This window comes from Microcaecilia unicolor, chromosome 6, assembly GCF_901765095.1.
Source record: "Microcaecilia unicolor chromosome 6, aMicUni1.1, whole genome shotgun sequence".
NCBI classification, from domain to species: domain Eukaryota; kingdom Metazoa; phylum Chordata; class Amphibia; order Gymnophiona; family Siphonopidae; genus Microcaecilia; species Microcaecilia unicolor.
This window is the reverse complement of record NC_044036.1, coordinates 30,081,837-30,105,858: the sequence shown is the minus strand read 5'-3', so window position 1 is coordinate 30,105,858 and position 24,022 is coordinate 30,081,837. Positions and strand designations below refer to the sequence as shown.

Here is a 24,022-nt window from a genome sequence, read left to right as displayed (position 1 = left end):
CACATTTTGCCACCTCCATTCAGCGCCTAGCTGGACTCCCTGTGTTGAGATTCTGTATTATGTACTTGCTTGGAATGCTCTCCCACGGGAGGTGGTGGAGAGGAAAACGGTAACGGACTTCAAAAATGACTGGGATAAACATAAAGGAATCCTGTTCAGAAGGAATGGATCCTCAGAAGCTTAGCAGAGATTGGGTGGCGGAGCCGGTGGTGGGAGGGGGGGGCTGGTTGGGAGGCGGGGATAGTGCTGGGCAGACATATACGGTCTGTGCCCTGAAAATGACAGATACAAATCAAGGTAAGGTATACACAAAAAGCAGCACATATGAATTTATCTTGTTGGGCAGACTGGATGGACCATGCAGGTCTTTTTCTGCCATCATCTACTATGTTACTATGTAAGATGTAACCCCCAGGTCTCAAATACTGCAGCATCACAGAGCCTGAGCCCACAGCCCCGGAGATAAGTCTTCTCACTGGGGACGAGTTCTTTATGTGAAATTATTTGTACAAGTATATTGGTTTGTGTTGCCTTTTTACTGAGCAACAGTTAAGAGTTTGCAACCTTGACTGGGAGCCAATGTATCTCCTGGGACTGGAGACTTTTTGCATAACACAGCCTGGGTCTGGTAGTGTGTGATTATTACTAATACATATCTCTCCTTCACAAGCCTCTGTATACTGGGGAGAGCTGAGACTCCTCCCTCTCCTTCTTTGCACATATTCAGCAGACTGCTAAAACCTGTCGTTTCTTTCTCTACAGTATCACCAAAATTCGCCCTTTCCTTTCTGAGCACACTACCAGAACCCTCATCCACGCTCTTATCACCTCTCGCTTAGACTATTGCAACTTGCTTCTCACAGGTCTCCCACTTAGCCATCTCTCTCCTCTTCAATCTGTTCAAAATTCTGCTGCACGACTAATATTCCGCCAGGGTCGTTACGCTCATATTAGCCCTCTCCTCAAGTCACTTCACTGGCTTCCTATCTGTTTCCGCATACAGTTCAAATTCTTCTTATTGACCTATAAGTGCATTCACTCTGCAGCTCCTCAGTACCTCTCCACTCTCATCTCTCCCTACACTCCTCCCCGGGAACTCCGTTCACTGGGTAAATCTCTCTTATCTGCACCCTTCTCCTCCACCGCTAACTCCAGACTCCGTTCCTTTTATCTTGCTGCACCATATGCCTGGAATAGACTTCCTGAGCCGGTACGTCAAGCTCCATCTCTGACCGTCTTCAAATCTAAGCTAAAAGCCCACCTTTTTGATGCTGCTTTTAACTCCTAACCCTTATTCACTTGTTCAGAGCCCTTATTTTATCATCCTCACTTTAATATTCCCTTATCTCTTGTTTGTCCTGTTTGTCTGACCTAATTAGATTGTAAGCTCTGTCAAGCTGGGACTGTCTCTTCATGTTCAAGTGTACAGCGCTGCGTACGTCTAGTAGTGCTATAGAAATGATAAGTAGTAGTAGAAGTCTTGGGATTCCGGAATCTTGCTACTCTTTAGGATTCTGCACGGAATCTTGCTACTCTTTGTCCTTATCCCTTATTTGTTCTGTTTTTCTGTTCTAATTAGATTGTAAGCTCTGTCGAGCAGGGACTGTCTCTTCATATTCAAGTGTACAGCGCTGCGTACGTCTAGTAGTGCTATAGAAATGACAAGTAGTAGTAGTAGTCTTGGGATTCCGGAATCTTGCTACTCTTTAGGATTCTGCACAGAATCTTGCTACTATGGGATTCCGGAATCTTGCTACTCTTTAGGATTCTGAACGGAATCTTGCTACTCTTTGTCCTTATCCCTTATTTGTTCTGTTTGTCTGTCCTAATTAGATTGTAAGCTCTGTCGAGCAGGGACTGTCTCTTCATGTTCAAGTGTACAGCGCTGTGTATGTCTAGTAGCGCTATAGAAATGATAAATAGTAGTAGTAGACTAAGCTATTTGTACATAGGTATCTACTTTTGAAACTGTAGCATTGTAGGGTGCTTTGGCTTCCCATTTGCCGGAAAAGTGCTGTATAAACACCAGTTCTTGTTGCATGGGCTTCAGTTCCTTACAGAGAAGCAGCATTGCCCTAGCCTGTGTATAAGAATGCAGGCACAGTGAATGGGTTCCTTCAGCAAGTAGTTATTAAATCAAGCGCATCTTACCTCCCTGAAAGCTTTAGTGTTGACACGTCCCTCTGCGACTGGTGCCTTGAAGGTCACTTTGCCATTTGAAACCTTTTCTCCCAACATCTTTGCTTCCTTTCCTTTTCTGCTGTTCATGCTTACCCCTGGAGGATTCTATATGGCGCACCTAGCGTTCCGTGCCAAAATCTAAGTGTATTCTATAACAACGCATGAAGAACGTGTGAAGAACAGTGCGGTTCAGAAGTCTCTGCAAAAGATGAGCATAAAATAAGTCTCCCCACCTACTTGTGCTACAGTTATACTTTCCTGCCCATAGCAGGTGAAACTACTCTTGAAAATAAATCCACGCATGCCCCCATTAATAGAAAACAATACCATTTATGCAAAACACAGGACGGTAGGTTAACAGTCAATCAAGTAAAGATGAAGGGAGAAGGGTAGTTAGTGGGGTTCCTCAGGGGTCCGTGCTAGGACCGCTGCTTTTTAATATATTTATAAATGATTTAGAGATGGGAGTAACTAGCGAGGTAATTAAATTTGCTGATGACACAAAGTTATTCAAAGTCGTTAAATCGCGACAGGATTGTGAAAAATTACAAGAGGACCTTACGAGACTGGGAGACTGGGCGGCTAAATGGCAGATGATGTTTAATGTGAGCAAGTGCAAGGTGATGCATGTGGGAAAAAAGAACCCGAATTATAGCTACGTCATGCAAGGTTCCACGTTAGGAGTTACGGACCAAGAAAGGGATCTGGGTGTCGTCGTCGATAACACACTGAAACCTTCTGCTCAGTGTGCTGCTGCGGCTAAGAAAGCGAATAGAATGTTGGGTATTATTAGGAAAGGTATGGAAAACAGGTGTGAGGATGTTATAACGCCGTTGTATCGCTCCATGGTGCGACCGCACCTTGAGTATTGTGTTCAATTCTGGTCGCCGCATCTCAAGAAAGATATAGTAGAATTGGAAAAGGTGCAGCGAAGGGCGACTAAAATGATAGCGGGGATGGGACGACTTCCCTATGAAGAAAGACTAAGGAGGCTAGGGCTATACAGCTTGGAGAAGAGATGGCTGAGGGGAGACATGATAGAGGTATATAAAATAATGAGTGGAGTGGAACAGGTGGATGTGAAGCGTCTGTTCACGCTTTCCAAAAATACTAGGACTAGGGGGCATGCCATGAAACTACAGTATAGTAAATTTAAAACAAATCGGAGAAAATTTTTCTTCACCCAACGTGTAATTAAACTCTGGAATTCGTTGCCGGAGAAAGTGGTGAAGGCGGTTAGCTTAGCAGAGTTTAAAAAGGGGTTGGACGGATTCCTAAAGGACAAGTCCATAAACCGCTACTAAACGGACTTGGAAAACTCCAAAATTCCAGGAATAACATGTATAGAATGTTTGTACGTTTGGGAAGCTTGCCAGGTGCCCTTGGCCTGGATTGGCCGCTGTCGTGGACAGGATGCTGGGCTCGATGGACCCTTGGTCTTTTCCCAGTATGGCATTACTTATGTACTTATGTACTTATGAAGCCGCTGAGAGGATCCTTCTGAAATTTCATCTAATCCCAGTTAGCCTTCAGGGATGCTGGCCCCTTTCTATCCTGTCTGGTGGACTTGCTTGTTGATTTCAATGCTTTGTCGTTGTTGTATTGTGGATATATAAATATATGGATTTTCTTTTTCCGTATGATCCAGTAATATTGTGACTAGGTTTGCCCATTCTTTTTCCCAAAGGAAAGGATCTATTCTTTTGCTGCTATACCTACTTGTGACTGCTAAAGTAGGTATTTGTGCTGGAAACTGTAAGACAAACCATCTTTCGAGAGTTGGAAGGTGTTTTAAATGGAATTTATTACCATCAGGATGTAATGTGGAAACTGTTCCTAAAATGTGTGGAGAAAGAAAGTACACTCAAGTCTTACAATCCCCACTTCTACCCTTCAGGGGGAGTAACTGTTTCTGGTGACTGTTTTAATCAATTACGTTTTTTAAAATGTTGCTGGTTGTGCAAATCCATTAATCAGTATTACGTTAATGTAACTCCGTGTTTGTAAGTACCTATTTTATTTCATAAGTACATAAGTATTGCCATACTGGGAAAGACCAAAGGTCCATCGAGCCCAGCATCCTGTTTCCAACAGTGGCCAATCCAGGTCACAAATACCCGGCAAGATCCCCAAAATGTTCAAAACATTTTATACTGCTTATCCCAGAAATAGTGGATTTTCCCCAAGTTCATTTAATAACAGTCTATGAACTTTTCCTTTAGAAAAACGTCCAAACCTTTTTTAAACTCCGCTAAGCTAACTGCCTTTACCACATTCTCTGGTAACGAACTCCAGAGTTTAATTACATGTTGAGTGAAGAAACATTTTCTCCAATTCGTTTTAAATTTACTACATTGTAGCTTCATCACATACCCCCTAGTCCTAGTATTTTTGGAAAGCGTGAACAGACACTTCACATCTACCCGTTCAATTCCACTCATTATTTTATAGACCTCTATCATATCTCCCCTCAACCGCCTTTCCTCCAAGCTGAAGTGCCTCCTTTTTTCAGATATATCAGTTAAATAAAGATTTTTAAATGCCCATATAGCGATATCTTTTTACTGGATTAAGGACCCCTTTTACAAAGCTGCGCTAGTGATTCTGGTGTGACAAATGCAGCAAAGCCCATAGGAATTGAATGTGCTTTGCAGTGATGATCCTAGGTTGGCTGCCACCCTGGGCGGATCGCCGATGCGCACCCCCCCCCCGGCGCAATGACACCCCCCAGTTCATCAAACCCCCCCCCCCCCCGGGTGCATTCTTAGCTGCTGGGAGCAGCCGTGCGGCTGTCAGCTCCGCTGGCTCCCTACTCCCTCTGCCCCAGAACAGGAAGTAACCTGTTCCGGATCAGAGGGAGCAGGGAACCAGCAGAGCCAACAGGCACGCGGCTGCTTTCTTCATCCCTCCAGCAGCGTGCACCCGGGGCGGACCACCCCCACTGCCCTGCCCTTGGTACGTCACTGGTGCTTCGTTGCATTTGCTGTCTAGGATTCATTAGCACAGTTTTTTTTTAAAGGAGCCCTAAATGCACTTCTTGACTAGATTTTGGGGAGCTAATATTCAGGTCAGAGGACAGTAAACAAAACTTGATTTGTCCAAGACCCGTGTAAGGATGGTGGGCATCCTAGGCAAACCTCCAGCCTTACATCCCCCCTCAATTAACTTTTTCCCCACATAGATGGGGTGTAGACCCCCTATACTCTACCGTTCCCTCAGATTTTTGTGACCCAAGTGCATGACCCTGCATTTTTTGGGATTAAACCTTAGTTGCCAAATATCAGTCCATTCCTCTAGCTTCGCTAGGTCCTTCCTCATGTCATTCACACCCTCCAGGGTGTCCACCCTGTTGCAGAGTTTAGTATAATCTGCAAAGAGACAAACCTTACCAGACAGCCTTTCCTCAATATCGCTCACAAAGACGTTAAAAAGAGCCGGCCCTAGGACCGATCCCTGCGGTACTCCACTGACGACATCCTTTTCTTCAGAGCAAGCTCCATTTACCACTACCCTCTGTCTTCTAATATTCAACCAATTTTTAACCCAATCAGTTACTCTAGGTCCCATACCGAGGGCACTCAATTTATTTATCAGTCGCCTGTGCGGAACCGTGTCAAAGGCTTTGCTGAAATCCAAGTATACCACATCAAGCGCCCCTCCAAAAAGTGCAAATCAGTATTTTTGAAACCTATTTTTAGATGTTTTTCTCTGAAGTCCATCAGAAGTGCATCCAAATCTCAAGGGGGCATACCAGGGGCGTGTTCAGGGCAGAACTTTGGCGTTCCTAAGACTTAGACGTTTTTCACCCACAATGGAACAAAACCAAACCGTCCAGGACTAAAACTTAGATGTTTTGAGCTAGACCTGTTTTTATAACAAATAAGGCACAGAAAGGTGTCCTAAATAACCAGATGACCACTGGAGGGAATCAGGAATGATCTTCCCTTATTCCCCCAGTGGTCACTAACCCCTCGCAGGAACAGGAAATACATCATCAGAGGAAGGCGGGACACTGAGAGGGAAGGGAAAGGCTGGAGGCGAGCCCACTGTACTGTTTTCAGTGCTGTCGCTACGACTTAAAATAAAAGGTTTAAACGCAGGGCGGCAGGAACAGAGAGGAGGGCTGTCGGGGAGCTGAGGGTGGGAGGGAGGGACCTAGCGCTGCCTGGGTTGAGCCGGTCTTGTGTTTGGGGGGCACTCAATCCCCCCAAACTACGCCCATGCTAGAACAGAATCTAAATGTCTATATATTTAATTAAATTAAACTAAAATCAAAGCCTTGGGGTGGGGAGGAGGCCACCACCACCAGCCTCTGTGCAGTTCCAACTTTAGATACCGGTTGACAAAGGAGGAAGCAGCCGCACTTCATTTGGTTTTATTTCGGTGAGACGTGCTGCTCACTGAACTCCCTTGCCAGCTGGAGGGAACAGCAAAGAGGACAATGGACAGGACTTTGTCACCAGCAGCAGTGACCTGCCCCATCTTCTCCCCGCATGGCAAAACTTTTAAAACAGCACAGCAGTGTGGAACCTCTGATCTAAAAGCATTACTCATGCATTCAAACACCATCTGAAAAATAGCTATGATGAAGCAGTACTGATCCCACACATCTTGCTCTCCCAAAATACCTCAGACCTTCTTTAATTTGGTCCCATAAAAAAAACCATCATGGTCTGCGAAAAAATCCAGTTTTTCCCAGGACCATTAGAACTTGGCACCAGTCTAATGCCTGCTAAACAGCGAAAGGCAAAACAAACTATAGTAGGCATATTGTGAAACCTGAGAGATGACATCTAAATCAATTACATCCAGTAAATGCAGTCAGCTTCGGTTAAGGCACTTGAGTACAGTTTCATGTTACGCTGCAATACATTTCCATCATTACTTACCAGCATGCCCATCGTACGTGTGAAATTCTGAACTATTAGACTATCACCTGACGTCAATCCAGATCAGACATTGATGGGGTGTTAGTGAACACCTGAAGCGAGGAGGGGAATCCTAACGTACAACAAAAGCAATGGATACAAAGAGTGAGGAAAAGTTGAAGAGGAAATCAAGACGTCTTTGTTAATAGCAAAATAACAACCTGACACGGCTGTGTTTCAGCATCAAAGCCTGCATCAGGGGTCAAGTTGTGGCTGGAGGATAAACCAAGAGACATATGGCTATGTGGCTTTCTTAAATTTGAAGAACAAAAAGCTCAACTGTAAAACGCCGTGCTGACAATGCTTGTCTCCAGCCACAACACAAGAGATTTACTTGACCCCTGATGCAGGCTTTGATGCCGAAACACGGTCGTGTTGGGTCGTTATTTTGCTATTAATAAGGCTTCCTGATTTCCTCTTCAACTTGTATCCATTGTTAGTGAAGACCTGCCAGGTTTCATGCTATTTCATCCTAATAACGTGAATATACAGCTTCAGATAGTCTTTCAGAATTCTAACTTTGGGCACCATGTTTGGTTGTAGGTTTCAGGAATACTTTGACATAGAGATGGTGCTCACTCTTTATGGCAACCGCGCTGCGCATTTTTTGACTTCTTGCGCTGTTGGTTCAAGCACAGTGTCCATAATTCTGATACTCATCAGACCTGCTCCTAATTCTATTTCACTGGAAAGGTTAGAAGACTCTTGACGCAGGCACTTGTTGCCGAAATGTGGCCATGTGGAGTCCTCTCAACGCATGACATTGAGGCTTTCCAATAAAAACTCGCTGGACTTTTAATTATTTGAATCCTTGCCTTTTGTGCCTCACTGTTTTTATCCTGACATACTTTAAACACTCATCAATCGTAGTTATGCTCAGCTCCTCAAATATTTCTCAACCTTATAACACAGCTGCCAGTAGAATAATAGGGCTATGATAGGATCTGTCAGATACACATACCCACCTCCTCATTGGCTGAATAATTTAATGAGCCGAGCATACAATAGGGGGGGGGGGGTAACGTAATTCTCATAAATCCTTATCTATGATGTTTAACAATAGTCCATGTTTTATTCTCAACATATTTCTCAACAGTTTTTTTATTGCTTTTTAAAAAATTTTTTTTAGAAAGATTCTAATCTTTTCTTTCTTCCTTGCATTTATAGCATAATGTATCTTTCAATCAAAAAAGTACTTAGCTTTTAGCTCGAATCAAGGTATACACAGTAAAGATCAGTTGTCATACTTTAACCACTGGCATCCTACAGGAAGTTGCTCTTCATACCTACCTTTTGGCTGTTCTAATAGTGGCCACATAAGGTCTTCTCCAGCTTTTGTGGCAGAAGGTTCAATATTAACCAGTGTAAGACTTCAGGTTAAAGAAAGATGCAGCCTCTTACTGCTCTATAGCATTTCACTTTCCAGTGTGTACCAATGAGTTGCCAACATACCGTCTGTATTTATTATACCCATTTGTTTGCACAGGCCAACCTCTATAAACACTGTGGACAAATGCCATATCTCTGACATGTTTTCCCAAGAAATGTTATTTAAATTACACAGAGTTCTTGTCTTTGCAAAGGATGAATTGTTTGAATGTACTTTGGCTTGTCTCAGCCAGGAGGGAGGAGGCTGGAAGGATTGTTCTGAGTGCTGGTATGCAGATTATTGGATGCCTTATTGATTTTATATCCCAGGGCAGAGGCGGACTGAAGAGGCTGTCAACAGGGCAGAGCTTGAGATCCTACAGCAGTAGGGTGCCCACTCTTCCCTAACAAATGACAACCTGTAATATATGTAGGATGTGTGGTTAAGTGCCCATGACCCTTATTGCCCAGGGAGCATTCTGTCCCTGACACAAGGTCATTGCCTTTGCAGGAGGCTAGAGGAAGGGAAAGACAAAAGAAGAAGAAATACCCTAAGTCTGGACAAGTTTTCAAAAAATCTAGGAATTGGCTCAAAAACAGAAGCCAGCAACGAACACTTCTCTTGCTTCTCCCTCCCCATCCTTCCAAAAATTGTTTTCCATCAGTTGCTTTATTTATTGGTTACATTTGTACCCCACATTTTCCCACCTATTTGCAGGCTCAATGTGGCTTACATAGTACCGTAAAGGTGTTAGCCAGTCGGTTGATAACAAATACAAGGTTGGTCGAATGAGGTAGGTGTGTGTCAGGCAATCGTGACGGTCAAAGGGAATGAAGATTGTATATTGTCCTGTACGATCATTAGTTGTGCTGTGTTGCTGGGTGTGGGGATTTACGTTGGATCGGTGGGGTAAGCCTTTTTGAAGAGGTTGGTTTTTAGTGATTTTCTGAAGTTTAGATGGTCATGGATTGTTTTTACAGCTTTTGGGAGCCCATTCCATAGTTGTGTGCTTACGTAGAAGGAGCTGGATGCGTAAGTTGTTTTGTATTTAAGTCCTTTGCAATTTGGGTAATGTAAGTTTAGGTATGATCGTGGTGATCCGATTCTGTTTCTGGTTGGTAGATCTATGAGGTCTGTCATGTATCCTGGGACTACACCGTAGATAATTGTGTGGACAAAGGTGCAGATTTTGAATATGATACGTTCTTTGATTGGGAGCCAGTGCAGCTTTTCTCGGAGGGGTTTAGCACTTTTGAAGCGTGATTTACCAAATATCAGCCTGGCAGCTGTGTTTTGGGCGGTCTGGAGTTTTTTTGCGAGTTGTTCTTTACATCCCGCATAGATTGCGTTGCAGTAATCTGCATGGCTTAGGACCATTGATTGTATTAGGTTTTGAAAGATTTCCCTCGGGAAGAAAGGTTTTATTTGTTTAAGTTTCCACATTGAATAGAACATTTTCTTTATTACGGAGTTTACATGGCTCTCAAGGGTAAGGTTGCGGTCAATTGTGACGCCGAGTATTGATTTTGTGGGTAGAGTACGGTGTTTGGATGATCATCAGTATGGTTTTAGGGAGGGACATAGTGTTGAGACCCTGCTGTTGTCTACCTTAGATGTAATGAGACGGGATTGATGGGGGTCATACATTTTGTATTGTCTCTTTGGATGTGTCTTTGGTGTTTGAAACAGTAGATATTGATCTCCTGTTGTCTAAACTTCAAGGAGTAGGAATTGGTGGAGTTGTCTGGAAATGGTTTGCATATTTCTTGAAAGGACGTCAGATGCAGGTCATTAGTAGGGGGGAGGTATCTAGAGTGCAGCCAGTTTCTAAGGGGGTGCCGAAGGGCTCTGCCCCTTCTGCCTTGCTATTTAACATCTATATGGCTTCTTTGGGGAACATTTTTGATCCTGGGGAACTGGGTTCGATTCCCACTGCAGCTCCCTGTGACTCTGGGCAAGTCACTTAACCCTCCATTGTCCCAGGTACAAATAAGTACCTGTATATACTAAGTAAACTGCTTTGAATGTAGTTGCAAAAACCACATAGAGGCAGTATATCCAGTCCCGTTTCCCTTTCCCTAATTTGAGATTCTACATGGAATGTTGCTACTGTTTGCCTTACCCTTCACTACCAATTATAATGTTCTATTACGTATTGTGTTGTCATTGCAAGTAGTATACAATGCCATACTTTGTATTGTTACCTGAATATTTTTACTGCTGTAATTGCCTATTGCTCATGTTTGATCTATTCTTACTGTACACTGCCTTGAGTAAATTCCTTCAAAAAGGCGGTAAATAAATCCTAATAAATAAATAAAACATAGTTAAGATTCTACATAGAACGTTGGTAGTGTAGCCTAGTGGTTAGTACAGCAGACTTTGATCCTGGGGAACTGGATTCAATTCCCACTGCAGCTCCTTGTGACTCTGGGCAAGTCACTTAACCCTCTATTGCCCCAGGTACAAATAAATAGCTGTCTATACTATGTAAACTGCTTTGAATGTAATTGCAAAAACCACAGAAAGAAAGTATATCAAGTCCTATTTCCCTTTCCCTATTTGAGATTCTACATGGAATGTTGCTACTATTTGAGATTCTATAGGGACTGTTGCTAGTGGAGGAGCAGCCTAGTGGTTAGTGCAGTAGAACATGGAATGTTGCTACTATTTGAGATTCCACATAGAATGTTGCTAGTGTAGCCTAGTGGTTAGTGTAGCAGACTTTGATCCTGGGGAACTGGGTTCAATTCCTACTGCAGCTCCTTGTGACTCCAGGCAAGTTACTTAACCCTATATTGTCCCCGGTAAATAAGTATCTGTATATTCTATGTAAACTGCTTTGAATGTAGTTGTAAAAACCACAGAAAAACATTATATCAAAGTCCCGTTCCTTTTCCCTTTAAGGATTTAAAGGTTGAGTATAGGATCTATGCTGATGATGTGCAATTCTTTTTTTCCAGTGCAGGGTGGGTTGAGTGGATTGACTGAAATTTTGAATAATTGTATGATAGCTGTTAAGAGATGGATGAGTTTGAACAGATTAGTTTTAAATTTGAATAAAACTGAATTAATGTTTTTTGGGAAGGATGAAGATTTACTATGTTGTCAGACTGTGACATTGAGTGAGATTGTGTTGCCAGTGCAAGAACATATGCGTGTCTTGGGTGTGATTTTAGATTTTATGCAGGATCAGGTATTGCATATGGTTAAGCCTGCTTTTTTCCGACTTCATTTATTGACAAAGTTACGACCAATGTTGCCAAGAAGTGATTTTCAATTTGTGATACGGAGTTTAGTGATCTCTCGTATTGATTTCTGTAATGCGTTGTACTTAGGTTTGTCAAAATCTAGGATACAGGCATTGCAGGTGATACAGAATGCAGCAGCTCGATTGTTGGCAGGGGTGTCTCAGTTTGTACATATATCTCCCATTCTTCGCTCATTGCATTGGTTACCGGTGCAAGCTTGAGTGCAGCATAAGGTGGTACGTTTGACCCACCACGTATTGTACTCAAACTGTGTTCCATGGTACCTTCCAGATGTGATTCAGGACTACCAGCCAACTCGATCTTTGCGGTCTGAAAATTTTAAGTTATTGGTGAATGATAAAATGCAATTTGTATGATATGCTGACACTCGGAATACCGCTTTTTCAACTGCAGATACACAAACTTGGAACAAACTGCTAGGTTACCAATACCTGATATTATGTAGGAACACAGAGCAATTTGGAAAACCGTTGAAGACATTTTTGTTTGAACATGCATGGAAATGATGCCTGAGTTTTCACCTTGAGTATTAGTCTGTTAAGATTCATTCATTTTTTAAAAAATTGTGTATATAGTCTCATACTCCACCTAGTTGTAGGTGGAATAGAAATCTTTTAAATAAATAAAATAAAATAAATTGTCCCCAGTGAAGCTGGGGGTGCGGAGGGGGAAGATCCCTTTCCAGATCAGCAATAGTTCTTTTAGAAACTGGCTTATTAAGGACTCTTTTCCTAGTTTGTGTCTGTGGGCAAAGAAACTTTAGCTAATTAGTTTCTTACAGTGCCTCTGCAAATCACTAGCAAAAGCCAGTAGTCTCCCTTTCCAAAGCATGCTATCATCTGTGTGAGGGCACCCTCTAGATAGGTGAAACAAAGAGGCAATTGCCTTTGTTCCACATGTCACCAAAACCTGGGTCCCCATCAGTCTCTGTCTCACTCACACGTACCCACCTCCCCACGGACTTCCCCCAGTCTCACTCACTCATACCCATGCCCAGCCTTCACCCAGTCTCTCTCAACCCCCTAGCCTTCACCCTGTCTCCCACTTGCTCATACCTGCCCCCAGCCTTCACCCAGTCTCTTGCTCACTCGCACATATCTGCCCCCCCCCCAGCCTTCATCCAGTCTCTCTTAACCCCCCTCAGCCTTCACCCATTCTCTCAACCCCCGAGCCTTCACCCACTCTCTCTCTTTCTCAACCCCACCCCCCAGCCTTCACCCCCCCCAGTTTTGAACCCAGTTCCCCAGGCTCAAACTCTGCTGCACCGACTAACTAGGCTACTTCTCCATTCACCCACCCACATCTGGGTCAATATTCAGCTGGCAGTTGTGAGCATTTTTTAAGTGCTGACCACTGGTGGTTAATTAGACTGGATGTGCAATGCTGGACCATGTCCAGGTACCTGAAGTTATGCGGATGTTGCTGATACTCAACGCCATCTCCATGTACTTCACCGGGTAAATTTAGGACTGTTTTCTACATAAGAACATAAGAATAGCCATGCTGGGTCAGACCAATGGTTCATCTGGCCCAGTATCTTGTTTGCAACAGTGGCCAATCTAGGTCACAAGTACCTGGCAAGATCACAAATAGCAAGATTCATGTTACTGATCCCAGGGCAAACAGTGGCTATCTCAATAGCAGGCTATGGACCTTTTCTCCAGGAACTTGTCCTAACCTTTTTAAATCCCAGATATGCTAACCGCTGATACCACATCCTCTGGCAACAAATTCCATGTTCAATGAAAAAATATTTCCTCCTGTTCGTTTCAAAAGTATTTTCATGTAATTTCATTGAGTGTCCCCTAGTCTTTGTACTTTATGAAAAAGTAAAAAAAATCTATGCACATTCGCGTTCTAAACCACCCAAGATTTTGTAGATCTCAATCATATCTCCCCTCTCCCCCCCCCCCCCCCCCCACTTTCTCTTTTCTAAACTGAAGTGCCCTAACCTCTTTAGTCTTTCCTCATATGAGAGGTGTCCCATCCCATTTATCATTGTGGTCACTCTTCTTTGAACCGAGATTTCTTTCTCTGTAGCATCACCCTTGAAAGCCGTCTAAACCTTTTTTTAAACTTTTGTCTCATTTTCCATCCCTTTCCTGATAATTCCCAGCATCCTGTTTGCTTTTTTGGCTGCCGCTGCACACTGGGCAGAAGATTTCAGCGTATTGTCTACAATGACACCTAGATCTTTTTCTTGGGTTCTGACATCAGGTAACTACGATTCAGATTATTCTTCCCAATGTGCATCACTTTGCATTCGTCCACATTAACTCTCATCTGCCATTTGGTTGCCCAGTCTTCCAGTTTCCCAAGGTCTTCCTGCAGTTTTTCACAGTCCGCATGTGCTTTAATAACTTTGAATAGTTTTCAGTCGTCTGCAAATTTAATCACCTCACTTGTGGTTCCGATATCCAGATTATTTATAAAGATGTTAAAAAGCACTGGTGCCAGTACAAATCCCTGCAGCAGTCCCTCTATTCACTCTCCTCCACTGAGTAAAATGGCCATTTAATCCTATTCTGTGCTTTCTATCCCTTAACCAGTTCCTAATCCACAACAGAACATTGCCTCCTATCTCATGGCTTTTTAATTTTCTTAGGAGTCTCTCATGAGGGACTTTGCTAAAAGCTTTCTGAAAATCTAGATACACTATCAGGCTTATTTTCGAAAGTGATCGCCGGCCATTTCCCGACATAAATCGGGAGATGGCCGGCAATCTTTCAAAAGCGGCGAAATCGGTATAATCGAAAGCGGCGTTTTTGACAGCATCGCCGCTTTCCAGTCGCCTCGCCGGAGAAAGTTCAAGGGGGCGTGTCAGCAGCTTAGCGAAGGTGGGACATGGGCGTGGCTACCAGATGGCCGGCTTTCGCCGATAATGGAGCAAAAAAAAAGCAGCGTTAAGCAGTATTTTGCTGGGTTTACTTGGTCCTTTTATTTTCACGACCAAGCCTCAAAAAGGTGCCCCAACTGACCAGATGACCAATGGAGGGCATGACTGGATGAAGGCTGGGGGGGGGGCAAATATGTGCGAGCGAGCAAGAGACTGGGTGAAGGCTGGGGGCAGGTATGAGCAAGTGGGAGACAGGGTGAAGGCTAGGGGGTTGAGAGAGACTGGGTGAAGGCTGGGCATGGGTATGAGTGAGTGAGAGACTGGGGGAAGTCCGTGGGGAGGTGGGTACGTGTGACCGAGACAGAGACTGATGGAGACCCAGGTTTTGGTGACATGTGGAACAAAGGCAATTGTCTCTTTGTTTCACCTATCTAGAGGGTGCCCTCACACAGATGACAGCATGCTTTGGAAAGGGAGACTACTGGTTTTTGTTAGTGATTTGCAGAGGCACTGTAAGAAACTGATTTACTAAAGTTTCTTTGCCGGGTTTGAGATGGCCGGCATTTTTTTCCATTATCGCTGAAAAACAAAACCGGCGAACTCTGGCATTTTGTCGGGCTAAACCGTATTATCGAAAGAAAAGATGGCCGGCCATCTTTTTTGAAAATACAGTTCTGGCCAGCTGTAGCGCCGCCGCCACAATAGATCGCCGGCGAACTATTTTGCCGGAAACGTTCGATTATGTCCCTCCACATCAACCGGCCCACCTTTATCCACATGTTTATTTAAGCCTTCAAAGAAATGAAGCAAATTAGTGAGGCATGACTTCCCTTGGCTGAATCCATGCTGACTCTGTCCCATTAAACCATATTTGTCTATGTGTTCACTAATTTTATTTTTTTATAATAGTTTCCACTATGATGCCCGACACTGACGTCAGACATACCAGTCTATAATTTCCCAGATCACCCCAGAGCCCTTTAAAAATATTGATGTTACATTTTCCCACTTTCCAATCTTCAAGTACTACGGATGATTTCAACGACAGGTTATAGATCACTAACTGCAGATCAGCAATTTCATGTTTGAGTTTTTTCAGTACCCTGGGGCACAAACCATCTGGTCCAAGAGATTTACTATTCTTTAGTTTTCGATTTGGCTCAGTACATCTTCCAGGCTCACCGAGATTTCTTTCTCTGTAGCATCACCCTTGAAAGCCATTTCTGGTACAGGTAGATCTCTTACATCTTCTCCAGTAAAGACCTAAGCAAAGAATTCATTCAGTCTCTCCACTATGGCCTTGTCCTCCCTGAGTGCTCATTTTGGTCCTTGATGATCTAACAGCCCCACAGATTTCCTCACAGGCTTTCTGCTTCTGATGTACCTGAAAAAGCTATTTCTATGAGTTTTTGGTTCTATGGCAAGTTTCTCTTCATATTTTTTTTTTGTTACATTTGTACCCCGCACTTTCCGACTCATGGCAGGCTCAGTGTGGCTTACATATTATATAGAGGTACTTATTTGTACCTGGGGCAATGGAGGGTTAAGTGACTTGCCCAGAGTCACAAGGAGCTGCCTGAAGTGGGAATCAAACTCAGTTCCTCAGGACCAAAGTCCACCACCCTAACCACTAGGCCACTCCTCCACTGTTGCTACTATTTGAGATTCTACATGGAATGTTGCTATTCCACTAGCAACATTCCATGTAGAAGTCGGCCCTTGCAGATCACCAATGTGGCCGCGCAGGCTTCTGCGAGTCTGACGTCCTGCACAGAAGCCTGCGCAGCCTTCTACATGGAATGTTGCTAGTGGAATAGCAACATTCCGTGTAGAATCTCCAATAGTAGCAACATTCCATGTAGAATCTCCAATAGTATCTATTTTATTTTTGTTACATTTGTATCCCGCGCTTTCCCACTCATGGCAGGCTCAATGCGGCTTACATGGGGCAATGGAGGGTTAAGTGACTTGCCCAGAGTCACAAGGAGCTGCCTGTGCCTGAAGTGGGAATCAAACTCAGTTCCTCAGGACCAGAGTCCACCACCCTAACCACTAGGCCAAGCCTCCACTCTTTTAGCCTTCTTTATCAGTGCTTTGCCTCTAATTTGCCATTGCTTATATTGCTTCGTATTTTCTTCATTTGAATCCTTTTTCCATTTTTTGAAATATTTTCTTTTGGTTCTAATGGCCTCTTTCGCTTCATTTTTTAGCTATGCTGTCTGTCATTTGCTCATCTCTCCACCTTTATTCATACGTGAAATACATCTGTTCTGAGTTTCCAAGATGATGTTTTTAAACAATGTCCATGCTTGATTTAAAATTCTAACCTTTGAGGCTGATTCTTTTAACTTCTTTTTGACCATTTTCCTCATTTTATCATAGTCACCCTTTCAACAATTAAATGCTGCTACAGTAGATTTCCTTAGGGGTCCTTTTACTGAGGCTCGCTAACAGGTTTAACATGCGCTAAATGATAAGACACCCATTAAATTCCTATGGGTGTCTTATCATTTAGCGGATGCTAATCATTAGCGCACGCTAAATCTGTTAGTGCACTTTAGTAAAGGGACCCCTTAGTCACTTCACTCCAGTATTAGCTCAGATTTGGTCACTGCTAACAGACCTAAAACCGTTACCTCTCGTACTAAGTCCTGCATTCCAGTAAGCACTAGATCTAAAATAGCTTCCCCTCTTGTCGGTTCCTGGACCAGTTGCTCTAAGAAGCAGTGGTTTATTATACCTAGGAATTTTACCTCCCTTGCACTTCCTGATGTCCAGTCAATATTGGGGTAATTGATATCACTGTAAAACCAGGGGCGTATCTGGACTTTGGTGGGAGGGGGGGCCAGAGTGAGGGGGCACATTTTATCCTCTCCCAGCGCTGCCCCCCCTGCCATTGCCAGACCCCCCCCCCCCCCACTGCCAACTTCTATGCCCCGCTTCTACAGTCAAATTCAAGGTCTGAAGCAACAGAGTGATTGGGTAATGGCAGGTTTGTGCAGGTTCTCTGCGGAACTCTCGTTTTTCCTGCTTCTCAGGTGGCAGGCATCACGTGACCCCCCTGCGTTTCCATGGTTATATAGGTCTTAGCCAATATTCAACCAGGGCCTGCATAACTGTCTTATGTGGGCCCCAACTGAATATCAGCCGGGACCCACATAAGCTCCGGCACCTATCATCAGACAAATTGGCCCTGGATATTCTTTAACATTGCTTTTGACTCGTAACCTCCTCTCCTCCTTCCTGTACACATTAATTGATCTGATTTGCTTACTTTATTTTTTGTCTATTAGATTGTAAGCTCTTTGAGCAGGGACTGTCTTTCTTCTATGTTTGTGCAGCGCTGCATACGCCTTGTAGCACTATAGAAATGCTAAATAGTAGTAGTAGTAGGTTCCCACATGGCCCAGCACCTGAATATCCTGGGCTAGCTTAGCCGGCCACGGTCAGCGTTTAAAATAAACTTTGACCCCCACCAGCTGAATAACAGGCAGAATTGTTGTGGGTAAAATTCACTTCCAGTCCACATCTACCCATAAGTCTAATGTTCCTACTTTAGTTCACCATCTTGCTCTGTGAACAGTTGTTTCCACGACCCTCTCAAACAGTCCAGATGCTGATAGGTCTTTGGAGTCTGCTGTATTGACTAAAGCATCTGGGCTGATAGAAATCAAGGGACATTTGATACAGGTCATTAAAACAGAGGGAAGGCAGATCAGATTGCTAATTCAGACAAGGGATGAATTATTCATACAGTTCATGCTGCTGTAGTCTTGTCTGTTTGCTCATCAGAGAGGCGGCTTCGGAAATTTTTCACTTTGCTTGTGATTGGGGCATCTGTTGCATTATCACCGCTGTGTCTGGGGATGCAAAGTCTAACAGTCAAGCATGTCATGATGCTAACTTTTCTATGTGCCACCGGCCGGATCAGCGCAAAGAAAGGTAGGAGGGGTCACTATCTGCCCCCAGATGTATTTTGCATGGCAGACTGGGTGAGCCAGGACTCTGAGTAGTTTTCAACAGCCGGATACCAAAGCAGTCCAGCTCTGACATAGCTGCAAATGAAGAAAAAGGTTGTCCTCAGCTCTTCTGGAATGTAATCCCCCATACAGATCTTTCATTTCAGAATTCATTTCTCAGCTTTTTTTTATGTCTAAGAACCAGATATCAGGTCTGCACTATGAGCTGAGGGCAGTCCCTTCCCAATTTTTGGGCTGAGACTGAATGAGAACCGGTGCTATGGGAGATTAATGTCCTTTCGCCACCCCCATTGGACTGCTGCTTTTATTGGGACCATTGCCGACAAGGGGGGATTAAACCTGCTCAAAAATGTTTCAAATAGAAAGGTAATCTGAACTAAGATTTATCTCATTACGGCAGGAGCAAGTGAGAGCTCAGAGGGAATCTAGAAGCTGGATATGGGACCGATATTCATTTTTTAAAACCGTTTTACAAAAGTGTTTAGTTTAGTAAAAGAAAATGCGTTCCAACATCCGTAACTGATTCCCAGAATAATTCTGACATGCAGACTTTGGCAGTGCTTCCTATAATGAAGAAATGATGTGCAGAGTGAGGCAAAAAAAAAAAAAAGTAACCCCCTGGAGTTTTTTGCTGTTTTCTCAGCAAGCGCTTGAAATTTCAAAGTGAAATTATACAGCTTTATTTGTTGTTACTTTCTACATTTATGTGCTGAGTGGAATGAAATTCTCTTTAAACATTGCGAAGTTACAGACTTTTTAGTGTGACCAGCCTGCAATTTTTGCGCGTTCAAAAATGTTTGCAATGTAAAACTACCCTTATTTGAAAAAAAGAAAATGGGGTACCAGATTACTGTTAATGACGTCACAGTGACCTGGACTTTTGTAAACAATAATTTTGAAACGGAATAATTTGGATTTGATGACATGATGATTTATGGATAATTTCTTTTAAAAGTATTTTGGATCGGAACGGCAAGGCGGACAAAATGAGAATCCAGACACTGTTAGTGGCTGCGTATCATCTCAAGAACCGGAAGCTCAGCACTGTGAAGAAAATTTGTCAGCGTGACTGCAAAATTCTGACACGTTGTTTAATTGTATCATTTGAATGACGTTATTTTACTGTGTTTTAGCTCAAACATTGTTAACATGCAAAAATCACTAGTTAGTAACACTAAAAGGTCAGTAACATCAACATAGCTTATGATAATTAAAGGTTGTTTAAAAGTAATATGTAAGTATGATGACTATATAAGTACATAAAATTTCTCATTGAAATTCAAAGTGGTTGCTGAGAAAACTGCAAAAAAACTGTAGGGGATTACTTTTTTTTTTTTTTTAATATACCTCACCCTGATGAGGTTAGGAGGAGCTGGATAGTATGAAAAATAAATGAAAAATTCAGTGGCTGTTTTTCAAATAGCCCATCCAGGCACAAAGTGCCCCTTTACCAAGCTGTGGCCAAAGGGGGTCTGAACTGGCTTTGGCGTGCGTTTTTGATGTGCTCCGAGGCCCCCTTTTACTGCAGTGGGTAAAAGGTAGGTCTTTCTTTTCTGTGGGAAATGGCCGTGCGGCAATTAAAGCACTCGCCGCGCGGCCATTTCAGAGGGGAGCCCTTACCGCCACCCACTGAGGTGGCGGTAAGAGCTCCTGCGCTAACCCCCAGTAACCAGGCAGCATGTGGCACTGCCCAATTTCTGCCGGGTACACACCGGCGTAACAAAAATAAATATATTTTTGTAGCGACAGATATGACAGCGTGCTAGGGGTGGGAAGTACCCCTGGGCTGCTGTGGTAGCCGGCGGTTCTTTCTTTTTAGCAAGTGGTAAGCCCGTGTTAGTCTTACCGCCTCTTTGTAAAAGGGGCCCCTAGTCTGTGGATACCTTGCACCTCTGGTCCTTCTACCAAAGTTTCAAAGAGAACCCACGTGTCATCAGGGCCGCCGAGAGACTAAGCCGGGCCCGGGGCAAGGCCACCACCGCCCTCGCCCCCCCCCCCCCCCCCCGCCGCCGTTGCAGTCCCCGATCTCACTTGCCTTCCCTCGGCTCCGTTCGCCACCGGGCCCCCTGCATTAAAATCAGCAGCTTCTCAGCTCCGTTTGGAAAGGCAGATCGCCTCCCTTTGGGCCTTCCCTCACTGTGTCCCGCCCTCGTCTGATGTAACTTCTGGTTTCCGCGAGGGCGGGACACAGGGAGGGGCCCGAAGGGAGATGATCTGCCTTTCCAAATGGAGCTGAAGCGCTGCCGATTTTAATGCAGGGGGCCCGGTGGCGGACGGAGCCGAGGGCAGGCAGGTGAGACCCGGGACTGCAGCGCCAGCGGCCTGACCCCGGCGCCGGGCCCTCCTTTGAAGCCCAGGCCCGGGGAATTTTGTCCCCCTGCTCCCCCTCTCTGCGGCCCTGCGTGTCACTTCCTCTTTGAAAATTAAACTGCATTCGATTCAGCTGCAGACAGAATGGAAAACGTGTAGATTTGAAAATACATTCTACTTGTGTTATTTTCTCACCCTGCCCTAAACATACTCCTAGGAACTTCTCCCCTCTGTTCAGTTAACAGTAAGCATGTGCGGGAACTCTACATGTACTTGTTTTATCCATATCCAGGGAGGGGCATTTTCAGGCAATCCCTTCTACTAATGCTTGAAACAGTGGCTCATGGAATCACAATTTGAAAGTAAAGCAAGCCATTTTTTTTTTGGCCTTTCTGCTTTTAAAGAGGGCTGACAGAGCTACAGAAAAGAAAAAAAAGTGCTATTCTTTAAGCCAGTGGTTCCTCAACCTGGTCCTGGAGGCACCACAGCCAATCAGGTTTTCAGGGTACCCAAAATGAATATTCATGAGAGCAGTGGTGTAGGAAAGGGGGGGGCAGTCCGCCCCGGGTGCACGCCACTGGGGGGGTGTCGGCTCCGCTGGTTCCCTGCTCCCTCTGCCCCGGAACAGAGAGAGCAGGGAACCAGCGGAGCCGACGCAGCTCCCAGCAACGTGCACTCGGGGGCAGATCGGCCCTCTCGCCTGCCCCTCGCTTCCTAATTCACGTAAGAATGCGCTCTGAGGGGGAGGGTGCGCCGCGCTGCACACGGGGGGGGGGTGCGCAGCGGCGACCCGCCCCAGGTGTCAGCCGCCCTTGCTACGGCACTGCATGAGAGAGATTTGCATGCAGTGCTTCCACTGCATGCAAATCTATCTGATGAATATTCATTGTGGATATACTGAAAACCTGGCTGGGGTGCCTCCAGGACCGGGTTTGGGAACCACTGGCTTAAGCAGTAAATCTTATTAGCACAAAGCCACCTCATGTTTGGTTATGCTTTGTAACCATTTGGCTGCAGTGTTTTATTTTGGAGAAAAACTTAGTAGTGGAATTTAAGAAGGGCTGGGATAAGCACAGAGGATCCCTAGGTGTGAAAAAGGAAAGCAGACATCAGCTGGGTTCCCACCAGGAAATGAAGTGGGCAGAAGACAAAGTTGCCAGGGCTGCGGGTTTCTCGCCCAATTGGGATCCTTTCTGCGACCCGCTGCGGCTTTTTCACGCCACGTGCGGGTTGCAGGATTTTGAGCGGGTCTTTTTGCCCCGCCGCGAATTTTTCGCCGGCCACGGTTTTTTTTGCACGGCCGCGGGTTGGCTGGATTTCCCGCGGCCGCGGCCAATGGAAGCCCCACGGAGGCGGGCATAATGATGTAATTTGTATGCAAACGGCCTCATTAATATTTATTAATGATGTCATTCATATGCAAATTAAAATCATTAACATTTATTAATGATGCCATTCATATGCAAATGACTTTGTGCGGTTTGGGGGCTGGTTTGGGCGTGGAAATTCCTGCGTCTAAATTAAGCATGGATTCCCATTATTCTATAATGAAGGGGCATAGCTACGTGGGGCTATGGGGGCATGGGCCCCCGTAGATTTGGCCCTGGCCCCTCCGCTGCAAACCCCTTCGACCCCCCTCCCATCGCCAACCCTCCCCCGCTGCTGCCGCTGTCGGGTACTCTTGCTAGCGTGGGTCCCCAACCCCCGCCAGCCGAAGTCTTCTGATCTGCAAGGGCAGGCTTCTGTTTTTGTGAGTCTGACATCCTGCACGTACGTGCAGGACGTTAGACTCACAGAAACAGAAATCTGCCCTTGCAGATTAGCAACGCGGCCGCGCAGGCTTCTGTTTCTGTGACTCTGACGTCAGACTCACAGAAACAGAAGCCTGCCCTTGCAGATCAGCAACATGGCCGCGCCAGAGAAGAGGACTTCGGCTGGCAGGGTTTGGGGACCCCCGCCAGCAAAGGTACCCAACGGCGGCGGTGGGGGATGGTTGGCGGCGATGGCAGGAAGAGGGGGTCGAAAGGGTTGGTGCTGGGGGGGGGGGGTCAAAGGTGGTGGTGGCAGCGGGGAGGTCAAAAATGGCGGGGGGGGGTCTGCGGCACCAGGGGGGGCCTAAAATGTGCCGCCTCACCTCAGGCTCTGGGCCCCCATCCTGCCAAAGTCTGGCTACGCCCCTGCTATAACGGTGTGCGTAAATCATGGGAACGCCCTCGATCCACCCATGACCCTCCCATGGCTGTGCCCCCTTTTTGGATCTGCATATAAAATTTATGCCCATGTCCTGCACCTAGATGTACACACGAAAGTTTTAATTTAATCCAACTAGCACTAATAATTGCATGTCGAAAAGCCAGTTATTGGTGCTAATAGGCTCATTATTCAATTAAACTGGGCTCACAAATTGGGCACATGATCAAATATGTGCACACAATTTTTAGTGACTTTTATAAAATTTGGGAATAAACATTGTACTTTTTTCATATCTTATCAGTATATTTATACAATACAGATAGATAGATGGGGTGAGTAGATAGTTTAATATCTAATGTTTAAAACTATATGGCAATTTTCAGAATGATTGGATACTCAATGATTGGGCTCATTTATCCACGGACTTTATTCGTAAACAACGAATTATTACCTGAATTGGTTATTATTCTATTTACCATTAACCTTCTCTTTGCGACATGTACAATTTCTCATTCATAATAGATCTTCTAAATGTTAAACATCCATAGCTATCCCAGTATGTTTATGATATTGTATTGTAAAATTGGATTCTTACAACAAATTACGTTCTTATGCATTATTCTTTGTTATGTATCCTATACTGTTTACTGTAAGCCACATTGAACTCAAACTTGTTTGGGATAATGTGGGATATAAATGTCACAAATAAATAAATAGTTCTGAAAGATATAGTACAAGCACACTGTTCCTTGAAGGCAGGGCCGGAATTAGCAGGGGGAGGGCAAACAGGGCATCTCTTTCCCTTCCCCCCACCACGGTCCGTCTCCTTCTCCCTTCCCAATCTTCTTTAAAAATTGTTCCATTCTTATATTGACTCCAGCATGGCAGTCATTCTCACAAGCTACCTGAGGCTACCCTGAAGCTTTCCTTCCCTCTCTGCCGCAATCCGCCCC

At 44.6% G+C, this 24,022-nt stretch overlaps 2 protein-coding genes across 2 annotated transcripts in view; one reads left to right on the top strand and one right to left on the bottom strand.

Moving 5' to 3' along the window:
- LOC115472420 overlaps positions 1–8,510 on the bottom strand; it is a 38,348-nt gene extending 29,838 nt beyond the window's left edge. The window contains exons 1-2 of the mRNA XM_030206700.1: positions 8,400–8,510; positions 2,152–2,380 (exon numbers count right to left, since the gene is read on the bottom strand). Coding sequence (XP_030062560.1) covers positions 2,152–2,268 — 117 coding nt within the window. The 5' untranslated portion in view covers positions 2,269–2,380; positions 8,400–8,510. The remainder of the gene's footprint in view (positions 1–2,151; positions 2,381–8,399) is intronic.
- A 9,061-nt stretch (positions 8,511–17,571) lies between these two features.
- CDCP2 (CUB domain containing protein 2) overlaps positions 17,572–24,022 on the top strand; it is a 35,782-nt gene continuing 29,331 nt past the window's right edge. Inside the window, exon 1 of the mRNA XM_030205633.1 lies at positions 17,572–17,578. Within this exon, the coding sequence (XP_030061493.1) occupies positions 17,572–17,578 (7 nt within the window). The remainder of the gene's footprint in view (positions 17,579–24,022) is intronic.